At 35.5% G+C, this 17,666-nt stretch overlaps 2 protein-coding genes across 2 annotated transcripts in view; one reads left to right on the top strand and one right to left on the bottom strand.

The window, feature by feature from the left end:
• Window positions 1-8,619, top strand: part of LOC150079588 (protein Spindly-B-like) — an 84,679-nt gene extending 76,060 nt beyond the window's left edge. The window contains exons 8-9 of the mRNA XM_090383132.1: window positions 5,146-5,327; window positions 8,297-8,619. Of these exons, the coding sequence (XP_090239258.1) occupies window positions 5,146-5,327; window positions 8,297-8,619 (505 nt within the window). The remainder of the gene's footprint in view (window positions 1-5,145; window positions 5,328-8,296) is intronic.
• A 2,967-nt stretch (window positions 8,620-11,586) lies between these two features.
• Window positions 11,587-17,666, bottom strand: part of Dpck (Dephospho-CoA kinase) — a 99,816-nt gene continuing 93,736 nt past the window's right edge. The window contains exon 4 of the mRNA XM_090383130.1: window positions 11,587-11,881. Within this exon, the coding sequence (XP_090239256.1) occupies window positions 11,587-11,881 (295 nt within the window). The remainder of the gene's footprint in view (window positions 11,882-17,666) is intronic.

Raw genomic sequence — 17,666 nt, 5'->3', positions numbered from 1 at the left:
TTCTAGGGCCAAATAGGTCGGGCAGTAATTTTGATGTTTTTAGATTTAGACCTGTGGGGGCATGAGTGTGTGTGTATATAAAAATATATATACACACACACCCACACACAAATATATATATAAACTAAAAAAAAAAAAAAAAAAAAAAAAAACGTTGTGCAAGAGAAAAGTAAGGGAGGAAGGCAAAAAGACTGGAGGGTAGGAAACAGAAGAAAGGGGCCAATAGAGAAGATGGCCCCTGATGACAGTGTGGCATGCCCAACGCCTCACCAGAGAGAAGAGTGGGGTGGCGGGTGGACGAAAACCACCTCCCCACAAAAAAAAAAAAATAAATAAAAATAAAAAATAATAATAATAAATAAATAAAAAAAAAAAAAAATCATTCTGTAAGAGAAAAATAGGGGGGGGGGAGTAAAGAACGGATGGCAGGAAACAGAAGAAAGCCGGAAAAAAAAAAAAAAAAAATGAGAGAGAGATATACCCCGCAAGTTCAGGGTAGGTACAGCTAGCACGGCCAGTCAGTTGCAGCCGACAACTTGCTGGAAATCCAGCAGTGTGAGTGCTGCTATGGTGGATGGGTCATGTTCAGTAAGGTCTAGTTCAGGTGCCGTCATTGGGACTCCATTTGGTGAGTCTTTGTCGCATCCAGACTGAAGGCTGGTCCAGTAGTCCATCAGAACGAACAGTGGGGGTGGTCAAAACCGGGAGGCCAAGATTAATGGTCAAGTCCAGGGATCGATGCTAGGCCTCTTCTTGATGAGATGTGTCACGTCTGGTCGAGAAAAGTTTGTCCAGGAATCAATGATGAGGAATTTGTCAAAGTATGTGTGGACCCTGTCTTTGATTGCACTGCTGGTCAAGTCTTGTGCAAGTTGGTCCAAGGCATTAGCATTCATGGCTCAATGATGAATAGCAACAATTGGCAGTCATGGTTGTTATGACCTATTGATTCGGATACTAAGGTGGTGGTAGTGCTTTCTGCCTGGTAAATAAGTCCATTGCAAATTGAGTCAGAGCTCGGTAAGTTTCTTCATTCTGTAGGGTGAGGTGTTCTTGATTTTGGTAGTTGAAGCGTAGTTTTGTTATTAGGATCCTCCTGAAGTCCTCGTAGATTTCACAGCTGTGGGCAAGGTGCTCCCACGTCTGATCCTCTCCACAGTGGCAGCGGGGTGAGTCTGAAATTCTGAAGTCATGTAGTTTTTTCTGGAAGGAGCCATGTCCAGTGAGGAGGTAGGTAGCATAGAGTCCTGGTGAAAACCAGACAGGTGTGAGGGAGTAGAAGGCCCTGACATCAGGGAGGAATCTTTTGGTGACAGCGCCTTTAGTTGATGTCTGCCATCTTTCTTGCCAGGTGTCTGTTAGATGTTCATTAAGTCTCATCTTTTCAGCGTTTCTATTATTTGCTGGGTCAGTGGTGAAACCTGCACAAGTAACTGCTCTTCCTTTGGCTATTTGGTAGAGCAACCCATGACGAACAATCTCCAGGTCCAGAGGAAGAGATCCAGTGAGGACCTGTAGCGCATGGGTGCTGACAGTGCGACAAGCACGCGAGGACAGAAGGAGAAGAGAGCGCTGGATAGTTCCTAGGCGCGATCTGTTTACTACGGTATTGGCCTTCTTGTACCAGACTCCAGAAGCATAGGTGATAACCGGGATGAAAACTGCCTTATAGAAGAGTGACAGCGTTCTCTTCTTTAAGCCCCAGTCCTTCCGGGCAACTCTTGAGACTTGGGCAGCATACTTCCTGATCTTAATCCTGAGTTGGTCTAGATGAGGAGTGAAGGAAAGGTTTTTGTCTAAGATCAAACCTAGATATTTAAGCTCTGTTTTTAGTTTTACTGTAACACCATTGACCTTGATTTGGGGTGGTCTTCTCAAATCAAGGGTGCCTTTTAGTAGGATCGAATTGGTTTTCTCTGGGGAGATCTTTAGGTTGTTATGCTCTGCCCAAGCTTGAAGGGTGGAGATGGCCTGGTTGGCAGTTGCTTCTAGTTGGGTTCTGTTATTGGCAGAAAAGAGCATGACCAGGTCATCTGCATAGGCCTGGGTTTGTACATTGTTGAGTTTGGTGTTCAGGAAATCATCCAGCACCAGATTCCAGAGGAGAGGCCCCAGGACAGATCCCTGAGGGCATCCCCTGAAGACTGGTCTGGAGACACTGCAGTGGGGAGCAGACACGACAACTCGCCGGTCCTGGAGATAGGTCTTGATGCATCTATATAAGTTTTCTGGGACATGCGCTCTTCGGAGTCTGCCCAGGACGCTGGGCCACCAGAGGGAATCGAAGGCACCAGCAAAGTCAAAGGAGATTAGTAGAAAGTATTTGGAGTTGCAGTTGGTAGCAGCTTCAATGATTGTTTCCAGTGCATCAATCGTGGAGCGTCCTTTCCGGAAACCGTACTGCTTAGGTGAGGAGAGACCAGCGTCATTGTAGTGGGCTTCTATTCTATGGGAGATCATCCTTTCGAGAAGTTTGCTGAAGACTGGCAGCAGTGCAATGGGCCGGTAAGATTGTGGCAGATCATGTGGTTTGGTTGCATTCTTCAATATAAGTCTAAGGATTGCAGTCCTCCATTGTGTGGGGAAGAATCCTTGGTGGAGACAGTGGTTTAACAGGTTGAGTATTGTAGTGGGAATAAGTTCAATGGCCTTCTGGACGATTTCTGGATCGAGCATGTCTCTGCCCGGAGCCTTCTTGTTTCTGATTCTAGATGCAGCTAAGTTGAGCTCGGTTGTGGTGAAGGGTTCTTCAATTGCAGTTGTGTGATATGTTTCATTTTCCATGCAGAGCTGTAGCTGTTCCGGTGTGTGTGGGTCAGCAGGCTGCTGAAATGTAGCGTCTAAAATATTATTGATAGTATCTTGCCACGATCTGGTATACAGTCCGTTCGGTAATTTTGTGGTTGATACGACCTCGCCTCTGGGAAGCTTGTTAGTGGTCAGTTTTTAACATAGTTTTTAACATAGATGAAGCAGGACTTTTGTGGAAACGAATGCCTATAAGAAGTTTCATATTGAAAGAAGAAAAAAAGCATGCCAGGTTTCAAAGTGGCAAAGGATTGGTTGACTTTATTGTTGGGTGGTAACGCTGCAGGGAATTTAAAATTAATATTCCTTTTAGTTTATTTGGAAGAGGACCAAAGTTCAACCCAAAATCAACACATTTTTCATGATTAAATTAAATCAATTTAGATGAATTAAATTCATGATTTTAATTGGAATTGTAAGTTTAATTTTGATACGTAAGTAGTTACCACATAATTATATACGTATGTAATGTACAAATATTTGAATATTAAATATTTTTACCGACATTTGTGCATCTTTTCACTACCGTTTATTATTGATTAGGAAATATCCTATGGCACCGACCGCAACTCACAAATACATGTTACCTTCTGGGAATGCGGCGCTCGCTTAGTGCAGATTCACTTAGCGCTCTGTTTTTATGGAACGAATTATCAGCATTAAGCGGGCGCCACCTGTAGTTAAGTTTAGCCTCGTCTAGTGGATTTTTTAAATGAAAAATATTTACTCTGATGGTAGCTAGAGAAAAGTTTGCAGACTGCTGGGTTCCCACAGGCTGCTATATGCTTTGGCTGGTTCATTGTCTGGTTGTGCAATAGATAGCACTGCTTTTCTGAGATTTAGTATAGCATGATAATTTATTTATTCCATATTTATTGTTTGTTTAAGATTCTACAATTGCATATAATTCTATTATTAAGTAACTCGGAATAAATTCCTTAGAAAGTTAGTGTTAATTAATCTCTATGGAATAGAAAAATAGATCAATAAAAAATGTACACTTGAAATAACAATATTTTTATAGTCTAACATGCAGGCCTGTCTTGGCTAAACTGGGATGTATGGTCACCCTATTTTTAGTATAAAATTTGGAACTTCAGAATTTTCATCTGCACTAACATCTTCTGAATTGATTTGGTTTACCTCCGATGGCATTTCCACCAAATCTGCTTCGCCAGCCTCTTTTTCTACCAGTAATTCTTGAACTTCTTCAGTAGTCATATCATTTGAGTCATATCATCAAACCTTCCCCTCCTACAAACTTAGGGCTGGAATTTAATTCACAACAAAGAAATTATTCCAATATGGTTCTTAAGAACAAAGTTTAGTAATACATACCTGGAAAAATTTATAAAATTTTAAATTTATAACTGATCAAATGAAAACCAAAATAACCTTACAAAAACCTTAACAGTTACGAACTGCATGCTTCAAAGTCACAATTTTTTATAGTCTCAAAAATGCACAAGTTCAATAGCACAGAACCTAACAGATTTCCCAACAATTTTTTTTTTTTTTTTTGCATAACGACTAGCGAGTCAACAGAGGATTCACAAAAAAGAATGGAAATGTTGAAAAATTACAGACAACATAACAGTAGTTTCCCGCAAAAAATCTCAAAAATACCATGTTAGGGTGAAACTGTTATATAAGTACTGTGTTCTGCGAGGATTGCTGCAAATTATCAATCGTGTTAGTGAAATTGTGTTGTAGAGTACCGTGTTATATGGGAGTTGCATGTATATAGGTATTTATATATTCAGCTCCTGTTGAATATGTAAAACATTGAATGTATAAATGAATTTGAGTTTATGGAATGGTATTTTTCTGTATACAGTGAAATCTGGTTAGGATTTATCAAAATATTTTGTACAATCTAGTAGAATTTTCACAGAGCAGGAAAGTAAAACAAAGCCAATTCAACAGACGGTTTTGTGCTAAAGACATGCGATTACTGGTTTTCTTCATTAGAAGTTCATGTCTGCAAGGCAATGCTTTATCCAGTTTTATTTTGTATTAATTTACCATTTTCATTACATTTAAGTTTCCTTCAAAACTCTTTGGAATGAAAAATAAATAAATAACAATAAGGAAAGATCAACACCCACAGATTTATTTATTTTACCGTGAGTATCATCCATAAACATAATTATCCAGTTAGTATTTTGTAAGTCTGTATTGGAAAGACATGATAGTAGTGTATGTTGCTTAACAACAGAAATGTGACTGAAATTCATTAGAAAAATAAACTTCTCATAAAATTGCAAAGGATAAATTTTTCATAAATTTTACAAAAAATTTCTTAATTAAAACAATTTAATTAAAAATGTTTTGCAGGAATGATATTAAAAAACTTCAAAAAGAACTAGAATCTGTGAGACTTTTACAAATAGAAGAAAGTGAGAAACATATAGAGTGTCAAAAGAAATTGTTTCAATCAGAGAACAGTGTCGAAGCATTAGAAAGTGAAGTCTTCCGACTAAAATCACAAATTAAGGAGCTCACAGAGAAGCATAATGGTAATTCATTTTTAAAATATTATTTTATAATTATAAAAGGATTTACTCTGTTTTATGAATTGGAAAGGAAGTGAAAGCTATTGCACTATAGCAATGATTTCACATATTTCAGAGATTAATGCTGCAATGTGAAGACCTAGTTTAAAATTAAAAAAAAAAAACCAAAAATTTTTGGTTTTTTAAAGTTCTGTTTGCAGTGTAACAGTAGTTGACCTTTTTCCTAATGCATTGCAATAATTACAAAATGTAATTTTTATCAAACATGTAAATTTAAAAATCTTTTTTTTTACACATTATTTTCAAAATAGCAAATTTTTATTAATTTCACTTCCAATTCAAGTTCATAAAACTGTTAAGCATTTGAAAATTCAAACTAACATGTGTATGTATTAATGTTTAACCAGTGTCATTTAATAAGTGTGAAAAACTTATCACTTCCAAATACCCAAGTAAAACTTTCTGCATATTAGAAAGATAGACAAATTCAAATTATTATTTAATAGCACCAGAGCTTGTCACTAATTCATATAATATTTTTATCTTTAGAAGTGTGTGGGCTGAAAAACCTGACATAACTCGCTGGGGAAACTGCTTCCTCAGCTTGAGATCTATTGAAGATGATGGGTCATTAATCTAATGATCAACATATATTTTTTAGGTGGGCCTGTAAATCCCATGTCACCATTGCTTGGTTAATATATAGACAACATAGTGAAATGTACCTTACATGAATAGGTACATTCTGCTGCATGTTCCTGTCATGCAGTTCATAAGCAAAGTTAGTAATCTGCATATCATAAATATATTTTCTGTGCCTATACTTAAAGCAAACTATAAGGCTATTGTAATGCATTATTCAGTTGTATACAAACATGCACAAGAAAGTGGTACTCCACTTTATTTAATGGTTTTTTTTTTTTTTTTTTTTTTAGTTGTTGGCGCATCGGCTTCTGTGGCCATAATGCACCTCCCAAGGCGGGATTTGAACCCGCAACCTTTGGGTTGCCAGGCAGGCACTTTACCCACCTGACTAGCCCGGTCGACTTTATTTAATGTATAATAAAATCCATTTAGCTATTAGGTCACTGTTATATACTATGGACAGAAGGACAAACTGATGCTAATAGGTGATTCCACCAGTGTTGTGAGGTATGCCCCGAAATGGGTATAAAGTGCAGCCTACTATCCAGAAATGGAAAGTAAGCTTATAATATCACAATGTTTGTGTGCACTCAACCAGAAACCTTTATTTACAGTCTGTCCTAGAAAAGCAAATGGTATAGCTATGGTGTTACTAGGGTACTCTAGTAACACCATACCTTTTATTTCAATTCACCATCATGAAATAACATGGCTGCCTCCAATCAAAAATTATCACAAGCAATTATTCAAGGGTTTGGGGATGTGCAGCGTGGTACTATCAGACTCCGTGCTGATTGTTTCTTTGTAATACTTACGGATAAACCATATCCAGCTGACTCAAAATCTGATAGTGAGCCAATGAAAAAAATTCCAAGGAACAATGTAATATTTGCTTCCTCTTCCTACACAAACTTTGAATATAATAAGCTAAAAAATGGACTATAGTGGTATATGGTTTTTTTGGCAAATTAAGAAACCATACTTTAATTTTATTAAAGCCATCACCATGATGTGACATTTCACTATCATCGAAAAAAAAAGCACATGCTACCAATAAATGAAAAAAATTTGATAACATAAAACAGGTCAGTAAGGATACAAGAGCACAAAAAATTTTATGAAGGAATGTTTGACCTTCCAAGTGAAGCAGATTCAGATGGCAAATATAACTATGGACAGAAGGTCCTTGAAAGTAAATTTCTCTCTTGAAAGTAAATTTAAATTATTGGTAAATTATCTTCTTCCAAGTACTGTAATTACTTTTCAGATAGCTTAATTCTGTCTTGATCTATTCAGTTTTTATTGATTCCTATAAAATTTGGGAAACATGAGTTTTGTTTTTGAAATGACTGATTCAGTTATGTGTACTCATGAAAAAAACAATGTAATTGCAATGTGAGATAATACTTGAGCTCCCTAGGCCTTAAAAACCAATGTACTGTATTATCTGTAATATCCATGTGATACAATGTCAGTGAGAACCACAAGCCAGTTCTAAGAGTGCAATCGACCAAAATAGCAAGTGAAATGTTTTGTTTTGTGCACCAGATCAGGCTTCTGTGATAAAGCAGTAATATGTGGATAAAATTTTTTACAAAATCTTTGACTGGGCTGCCACTTACGATTTTAAAATTTTTTAAATGTAAAAGTTTACATGAATACAATGGGTATTTTAGTCAGAAGTATAAGGATTTTTAAAAAATTTTTTTGTTATCTGAGTTCTTTTCCTTATCAATTTGAAATATTATGCTTTATTATATTTGCATTATTGTATTTTTCCAAACTGTGTTATAGTTCTCCCTCTAGAATATAATGTAGGAAACAAAAAGGGTTGTTTGATAGAGCAGCCTAATTAACCGTTAGGTAATTAAGCTTCTCTAACTCATATTTATGTTCCCCAGACCACCTACTTGAAATGTTCATATGATACAATGCACAACAGGAAGCATATGACATCTCACAGAGCTCATAAATAAAGTGTGTGAACTTGCAGGCAGGTCAAGCCACAAAGGCTGAGACCTGGGGCTCACTGCAATCAAAATGTTAATGGAGTAGTTTAGAAGAGTCCTAACAGTAATCCTTAATTTCAAATAGTGTCAGTATCTGTTTATTCTTAGTTTATTTGCTTCTAAAGAATTTGAAATTGAAGATTTTAAATAAATCAATGATAATATAATTTTGATATCCTCTTATTCAAAATGTAATATTTTTGTATATATTTTGCAGAATTAATGAATTGTGAATCTATTTAATCTGCTTTACAGAGCTTTGAAACAAATGTGTATATATATATATATATACATTTACACATACATATTTTTTTTCAGGGATCACAAAATTTTCCAGTGCTTTTGAGGAAAATAAATTCATTGTAAAACAGGACACTCAGATTATCCTTCCTTGTGAAAAAAATGAAGCCCCAAAAGTTTCTTGTGTAGTAGAAAATCAGGTATCTGACCAACAGAAAAAAGTAACAATGAATGAACTTTTAACTGTTCACACTGAAGACGGAGAAACTACAACAATCCAAATAAAGGAAAAGGATGGATGTAATTCAGAGACATCTAGGATTAAAGGTGGACAGAGGGCAACTGCACCAGTTTTTCATATATCAAGCACAAAAACTGGTGACAGTTGCAAACAACAGTAGTTACTCCTCCTCATCTTAATTGTCAAATATTTAATTATTAAAAGCACATTAGGAGTTCTTATTTCCACTGTTCTTTTTTTATAATGTGAATACTACTCTTGACTGTAATATTTGTAAATAAATATTTGTATTATAAGAGTGGAGTTTTTATTTACTGAAAGGAGTGAATGGGAAGGTGGGTTTTTTTTTTTTTTGGCTGATGCTGTATAAGCTTGCTTTCTTGCCTCATATGCCTCTACTAATGCTGATGTGCAACCAATGCAGAGATGTTCTAATCAATATCCGGAATACCCCCCCCCCCCAATATTATTACATTCTGATTTGGTGATCCACTCTATTTGTATAGCTTGTTTTACTCATTAGTCATTTGGCCCAGTACACACACCCAACTCATCTATTGGGTATGCTGTTTTAGTCCATTTGATTCTTACCAAATGCATAATCTTCTCCTGTCCTTTCTGTTCACCTTTTACTCACCATATTTGAATTCTAAATCCCCTCCATCAGAATGATGCCATCTTTCTGGTATTCCATAATGTCCACACTCGATGAATTAATAAATAAATTCATCAAATTTATTATGCTCCTAGCATTAGTATTGAATTGTACAGCTGAATACTTGAGTTCCCTGATTTAATTCCTTTGAGGGTATTATTTTTTTCTTTTTCTATTGCACTAATTTCATCTATGAGAATCAAACTGCTGCTTAGTGTGGGATTTGGTGGCTACTGACATTCTATGTATAATTACTGCTATCTTATTTTATATTGAGATAAAAACAAAATGCACAAGGCATAATCTTTATGGGTTTGGTAATTACTATATAATATCAGTGTAGATACACCATAGTTAACCCATAAATTTGAACTACGTATGTAGTGTCAAAGGCATCGATTTAATAGTATCACATGTTGTGGGTACCTTCACAACGAGATAGCTGGTATTGCACTACTTCAAATAAATAACGCTTCTCTAGTAGAGAAGACTACTGCTATTTATTTTCAACGCTGAAAATATAATATATTTTCAGCGTTGAAATTATATCGGTGTATTAGTGTAAATACACCATAGTTAACCCATAGATTTGAGCTACGATTGTAGCATAGAAGGCATCGTTTTAATCGTTTTAATTGTATCTCATAATGTGGTTGCCTTCACAACAAGATAGCTACTATTGAATTACTTCAAATAAATAACGCTTCTCTAGTAGAGAAGGCTACTGCTATTTATTTTCAACGCTGAAAATAAATAACAGTAGTCTTCTCTACTAGAGAAGCGTTATTTATTTGAAGTAATTCAATAGTAGCTATCTTGTTGCGAAGGCAACCACATTATGAGATACAATTAAAACGATGCCTTCTACGCTACAATCGTAGCTCAAATCTATGGGTTAACTATGGTGTATTTACACCGATATTATATAGTTAATTATCAAATCCCATAAGGATTATGCCTAGTGCATTTAATTTTCCAAATACATTACGACCACACCCTTTTGGCATCTCTCATAATGTGGATATAACTTCGCAACTGAGATGGCTTGTTGTATTACCTGGGTACCTGCCTGCCCACTGATGACGAAGCCAAACAGCTTCGAAACGTGCGTCTGGGTGGTGGTACCGCTGAAAATAAATAACAGTAGTCTTCTCTACTAGAGAAGCGTTATTTATTTGAAGTAATTCAATAGTAGCTATCTTGTTGTGAAGGCAACCACATTATGAGATACAATTAAAACGATGCATTCTACGCTACAATCGTAGCTCAAATCTATGGGTTAACTATGGTGTATTTACACCGATATTATATAATAAATTCTATATATCATTGACAAAATTCCATGACCTGCTCTGGCAGCCCATTTGCACTACTCAGAGAACTTTATATCTGACTGCACAATTACCCTTGGGTCTTTTTCATTTCCCTGAGTGTAGTACCACACAGTTGGTACGTTTCTTTTGGGTTACTGCTACCCATATGCAGTACTTTGACAAATGCAATGTTAAACTCCAGTTGCCACTTCTCAGCCCACTGCCAAATTTATGGGTTAACTATGGTGTATCTGCAAACTTGGACATTAAGCCTGATATACCTTCATTGATATCATTAATAAATACACAAACAATAAAGGCCCAGCACTGAACCCTGGGGGACTCCACTAATAACAGTCCGCATAGAGCAGTGTCCATTTATTACCACTCTCTGCAGTCTCCCACTCAACCATCCCTTTATCCACTGCAGAAATTTGTCCTTAATGCCATACTGCTCCAATCTGTACAGCATTCTTCCATGTGCAACAGTATCAAAAGCTTTCCTGAAATCCAAGTACATGATATCAAAATTATTTTTTGCATCCAGTTCCTTTGTGACCACATCATAGTATCCAATCAAATTGGTCAGACAAGACTTCCCCTTAACAAACCCATGCTGCGTCTGAAATATTACTGCAGTCTTGTCTAGGTGATCCTGCATCATTTCTTTAACCAGTGCTTCCATTATTTTCCCTGGAACAGAAGTTAAACTGTGGTAACTAAATTCAAGTGCAAGGTACGGATGAATTTTCTCCTGTGCATTACTGAAAAACTGAGCCATGCACAAATAAAAGAGAAGCATATGCTGTTTCTTTCCATGCTTCTTTATTCTGTTCGAATTAGTTTTGATAATAAAAGTCATGAAATTATTTGTAAAACTCATGGAATAAAATTTATTTATAAAAAGATGAAATAAATTATTTCGTATCTTTTATCAGAACTTTAATTCAAACAGAATAAGGCAGCGTGGAAAGAAACAGCTTATTCTTCTCTTATATTTGTGTGTGGCTCTGGTTTTTTAGTAAATGAAATAATTCAATTACATGGATTTTAAAATTCTTGAGTCAATAAATTAGTAATCTGGATATTTTTCATGTATAATCACTAAATAAAAAAAATTCAGTACTTACGTAATAGGAATTTAAATGTATATTTGCTTTCAAAAAATAAACTGTGTCACCTTATGATATATCTGAGATATCACCCATCCTCCACCAAATATAATCAATGCAATTGCAAATCTAATTTTCCAGTGAACATTAGACTTTTGAAGTTCTTTCACTATTAGCTGTACTTGCTGACTTGTGTGCTCTATACTTTTACTATTGTCTATTACATAATCTGCCATGTTGCACTTGTTTTCTAGAGGCATCTGAGCACTAATACGTTGCAAGGCTTTCTGTACAGGAATATTATCTCGTCCCATTACTCTGTTGATTTGTTCTTCATGTTCACTGAAACACAGCAAATAGTTATTGCTTATAGATTTGCAAGCATAGAGCCAATCAAAATACAAAACTTATGATAGATGATAAACTTTGTGACTACATCAAATGAAATAAAATGCTACTTCCAGATTTTATTAATTCAGTGTTTCTGAACCTGTGTGCCGCGAGTATGCTTCAGGTGTGCTACAGAAAATGCAAATAAAAAAAATTAATAAATCCAAGTTTTATAATAAAAATTAATCAAAATTAAAAATTAGTTTATTTACGCTGCACCGATCCCAGCCCCTTCCAGTGGTCAATGTGACATCACATTTTGATTCCTAGTAGTAGATCTGTTCATCTTTATTCAGCCATTTTTATCATTTGAGAAACTCTCCCAGGCACCTTACAGTTGTAAGTGCAACTTGTAAGCAGCATAGTAAGAAATTTCGTTTGTGTTTTAAAAGTACTTTTTGTGTTTTCATATCTCTAAAATGTCATATTCAGTTAATTTATATAGAACATCTTCAATTAACTGTATTAGTGTATTCTAGAAGTAACTTTAATTTTTTTTAGAAATTATTAGTGATGGATAAATTTTTAGTGAAAGGAAATCAGAAGAGGAAAATTGGTAACAACGAGCTTGGAGAAAATGACAAAAACAAAACAGGATTATTTGGCAATGGGATTTTTGTATACTGGTACCCAAGATTGTCTTCTACCTTTATGTGAGGTGTATGGTTTAAAATTGCCAAATGAATCATTGGTGCCGAATAAATTGCAGAGTCATTTTTCTAAGAAACATGAGAATTAATTGTCCAAAACTATGGAATACTTTAAAAAACTGTAGGTCTCTACTAGAAAACAAGGTACACAATTTTATAGTATGTCTAAAATATCTGATAAAGCTCAAGAAGCCAGCTATTCAGTAGCCAAATTAGTGGCAAAAAAAAAAAAAAACAAGGAAAAAAAAAATCTCACCTGATTGCAAAAAGTCTGATTTTACTAGCATGTCGGGTAATTGTGAAAAGTATTTTGGGAGAGAAAGCTGGGAAAAAATGACAGTACCACTTTCGAACAGCACAATTAACAAGTGTATAATAGAAATTTCCTGGAAATATTAATAATTTTCGGCGAGTGTTTGCATTGCAAGTAGATAATTCTACAGATATTAGCAGAAAAGCCCAATTAATAGCATTTGCCAGGTTTATCAAAAATGACACAATTATTGATTTTTTTTTTTTGCTGTAAAGCACCTAAAGAACAACCAGGCAAGATATTTTCAAAGTAATAAATAATTATTTACAAAAGTGTGGTATATTATGGAAGTCGTGTGTCGGCATTTGTACCGACAGTGCTCCCGCAAGGACAGGAGCACTAAAAGGATTTGTAAACTTAGTAAAACAACACAATTCAAATATTATTACAATACACTGTTTTAGACACAGAAGTTCTACTAGCGAAGACAGATGTACCTGATTTAAACTTGTACTTGATCAAGTGGTTAAAATGGTCAATTATATCAAAACTAGACCACAAAAAATATGTATTTTTGGAAAATTATGCGAGGAACTGGAGTCTGATCATTTCTCTTTAATGATCCATACTGAGGTTCGGTGGCTATTGAAAGGAAATGTACTTATCCATATGTATGAGTTGTGTGAGGAAATGCTCATATTTTTTATCACTGGAGCAATCAGAATTTTGTGATTATTTAAGTGATGAAATTTAGTGCTGTAAATTAGCTTTTATAGCAGATTTATTCGCACAGCTTAATAAATTAAATATCAGTATGCAAGGCCCATAGGAAAATTTACTCACTTCTACTGGCAAGTTGTTCGCCTTTAAAGAAAAGTTGAGTATATGGAAAAAATGTGTAAATGAAAAAATTTTGATGTGTTTCCCTTGACTGCCAAAACAAATTATACTAAAATAATTAATGTAATAAGCGAAACATTAGAGCTGTTAAAGACAAAAATTGAGCATTACTTCCCATCCCTTGATACCAAAAAATATTAGTGGGTAAGAGACCCATTTGCAACAAGAAACCTTCCGACGTTAGAACTTCGGAATCTGCAAGAAAAAGAATTAGCTGAGATCCGTGGTGACCAGTCACTGGAAATTCACTTTAATAATGCTAATATTAGAAAATTTTGAATTAGAATTCAAAATGAATATCCATATCCACAAATTTCCGAAAAGGCAATTAGAGACCAAAGTCGGTAGAAGAGGAGCTGAGAGTAAGCCTATTAACAATAAATCTTCGTATTAAAAAACTGTGCTTCCCATCAAACCCAACTGTCTTGCTGATTAAAATGTTATTATTGTATATTTGTTTGTGTTTATATAATTGTTAATTTTTCACATATTTTCTTTTAAATTTCATATATGTTTCATGTAATTCATATATGTTCAAAAAAGAACATTACAGCATTTAAAACAAATAATAAATGTAATACATATACCCAACAAAAATAACTTCCAGTTTGTGTGTATATATATATATAATTTGTTTATTTTTATTTATAATTATAGATATTTAAAATATATATAATATTTATGAATATAATAGTGACTGAAGTGTGCAGCAAAATTTCAGCATCTTTAAAAGTGTGCTGCAACAACGAAAAGGTTGAGAAACACTAAATTAATTCTCCAAAGAAATACTTGAAAATATTTTAATGTGCGTTTACTGTTAGTACTGGCCTCCAACTTGGAAAAAAAAAAAAAGTTATAATATAAACTATTTCACTAAATATGGTCCGTCAATGAGAATACTTCTGAGGCATTTACAGAAATTAAATATAACATCTTATTTATAAAAAAAATCTTTCTACACTGGTGCAGAGTATCAATACCTACACTACGTTTACCAAAGAATGCCCATACATTCCCAGTAACTGTACTTGGATTCCCTGCTTCTGCTAACTCTTTTAACCTGTGTCTGTTGCTATCCTTGCAAAGTAGCACCTATCAATTTTGTGGCCCTTGTTGAGAAGCACAAAAGTTGGTGTTTCAGAAATTCTCAGAGTTATCTGATGGGGTGAAAGGTTGAGCCAGCCATGGAAATTTAGAGACTCCTATCTAAAACCACTCCTGAATATTGTAGCAGTATAGTAAGGAATAAAAATATAACAGTACTATTTCCTAAATTTTTAAATATCAGTAAGGCTGAAGATTAATTTTTATTAAAGAAATTAAACTAAGTTGGATTTGCATTAGCAATACCTAAATAATACAATACCTTGTGGGCCACCTTTTCCCCTTAATTCAGCCTATACATAGCAGCCTGGAAAGCAAGTTTCTGTAGATTTAAAGAACATATCGTATCATCATGGAACAAGTAAATACATGGGCTGTGTTAGGGTAACTAAGAGTAAGAACAGGTGCATGTACATCACCAATGCTAGGAGTATAGTAAATAAATCTGATGAATTTGAAGTGCTGGTGAAGGCATCAAAGGTGGATATTATTGAGATATCAGAAATATGGCATCACACAGATGTAAGGAATGCAGAATTTGAATTAAGCACAGGGAAAGCAAAAATGAGGGCAGGAGTGTGTTTAGGCCTAATGATTCCGATGAATATAAGAACAACTGTACTGAGAAACAGAGTGGGCCAGAAAATCAAATGTCTTATAATGGGGAATTTTAACTTCCTAGCTTTTGTGGATTTATTGGATGGTTGTTTTCTACAGCAGCATGTTCGAGAGGCAACCAGAGGGGAGTAATACTCTTGATCTGATTATCGGCAGTGATTATTCGTGCATTAAGAATCTGCAGATAAAGGAACCACTTGGTGATAGTAATCACAGTGTATTGATGTGGAATTTACTTAAAGATGTAATTACCATTAGGGGGAAAGGAAAGGGTTTTTGCTTTCATAAAGGTGACTACAGTGGTGTCACAGTTTTTAAATTCTGTATAGTGATGATGTTACCAACAGAAAATTCTAAATTGCAAGCATTCAAGGAATTAATCTTGGAAGCTACGAGGCTTTTCATACCAACTAAGAAATACTGTTCAAGGTTTACACCTAAATAGATGTCAGATGAACTACTGAGACTCGTGGCAGAGAAGAAAATTGCATAGGATGCATAAAAATTATCAAGCGACACAAGCCTATGGTAGATATAAGCTAGTCTGGAACAAGTCACAAAGGAGGTTAGGCAAGTGAGGGCAGATTATGAGAAATCTTTGGCAAAGGATGCAAAGCAAAATGGCAAAGACTTCTTTACTTATACAAACTCTAGAACGAATGGAGATGAATCAGATTGATCCACTTGATATCGATGGTTTGACTTGACAATCCTGCTCAGATAGCTGACAAACTGAATGAGTATTTTGCATCTATATTCACACTTGAGGAATTCTGTAGGGAAGTAGAGGACAGAAGCTTATTAAACTGTAACAAGGAGCTAAATGATTATGCTCCCTGTTAGAGCAAAGTGGAGGAGAAATTGTCGAAGTAAAACATAAGAAAGGCACCTGGGGTGGATGGGATCTCTCCAGTTATATTAAAGGAGGCAGCAAAAGAAATAAGCAAACCCTTATCCATAATTATGAGAGCATCCTTGGATTCAGGGGAGGTTCTCATGGACTGGAGATGTGCAAATGTATCTCAAACACTTTTCAGACCTGTCCATTTAACTTCTGTTCCGGGGAAAATAATGGAGTCACTAGTTAAAGAAGCATTGTAGGATCATCTAGAGAAGACTGCAGTAATAATTTAGACAGCACAGGTTTGTTAAGGGGAATTCTTGTCTGATGAAATTTATTGGGTACTATGATGTGGTCACAAAGGAACTGGATGCAAAAAATAATTTTGATTTATACTTGGATTTCAGAAAAGCTTTTGATACTTTTGCACATGGAAGACTACTGTACAAATGGAGCAGTCTGGCATTAAGGTCAAGATTCTACAATGGATAAAAGGGTGGTTGAGTGGGAGAAGACAGAGCGTGGTAATCAATGGAAACTGCTCTTTGTGGACTAATGTTATTAGTGGAGTCCGCTAATAACAATGGACAAAGGGTTTGGTGTTGAGCTCGTTGTTTTCTGTATTTATCAATGTTATTGATGAAGGTAAATCAGGCTTAATATCCAAGTTTGCAGATGATACGAAGAATGGCAGGGTTGCTAATGACAGCATGCTACTGCAACAGGTCTAGAAAAGTTGAGCAGGTGGGCTGAGAGGTGGAAACTGAAGTTTAACATAAAAAAAAAAAAAAAGTTCTTGTTTATACTCTGCCACGATCGCCAGGTCAGTGGAGTTTACAATAAATCAATCAATACAAATTGTTAATCGTATTTAGTAGGCACGGGCTTGAATCCCAGTCCACTCAAAGAGCGTGTGCTACTGCACTCGCACTCCTGACCACTCGGCTATGTCACTGCGTACTGGTAGCAGTAACCCCAGAATAACCTACTAACTGTGTGGTATTACATTCAGGGTAGTGGAGAATGAAAATTACATGGGGGGCAATTGTGCAGCCTGATATGAAGTTTTCTGAGCAGTGTAGACAGGCTGCCAAGACAGCACATGGGATTTTGTCAATGATATACAGGAATTTTGCTAGAAGGGATAAGGAGGTGATTATCCCCTTGTATAAGGCAATGGTCAGGCCACATCCTGAGTACTGCATACAGGTCTGATAACCTTATTTTAGGAAGGATGTAGAGCTACTGGATCGAGTACAGAGGACAACGAAATTGGTGAGGGGAGCAAAGGGTTGATTTTACCAGAAACGACTTAAGTTCAGGAAAATTGCAATGTCTTGAGACTAGCCATCTGTGAGGTGAACTGATGGA

This window comes from Mastigoproctus giganteus, chromosome 10, assembly GCF_048544385.1.
Source record: "Mastigoproctus giganteus isolate SK-2022 chromosome 10, ASM4854438v1, whole genome shotgun sequence".
Taxonomy (NCBI): Eukaryota; Metazoa; Arthropoda; class Arachnida; order Uropygi; family Thelyphonidae; genus Mastigoproctus; species Mastigoproctus giganteus.
Note: the sequence above shows the minus strand (reverse complement) of the source record. Positions and strands in the feature narration are given on the sequence as shown.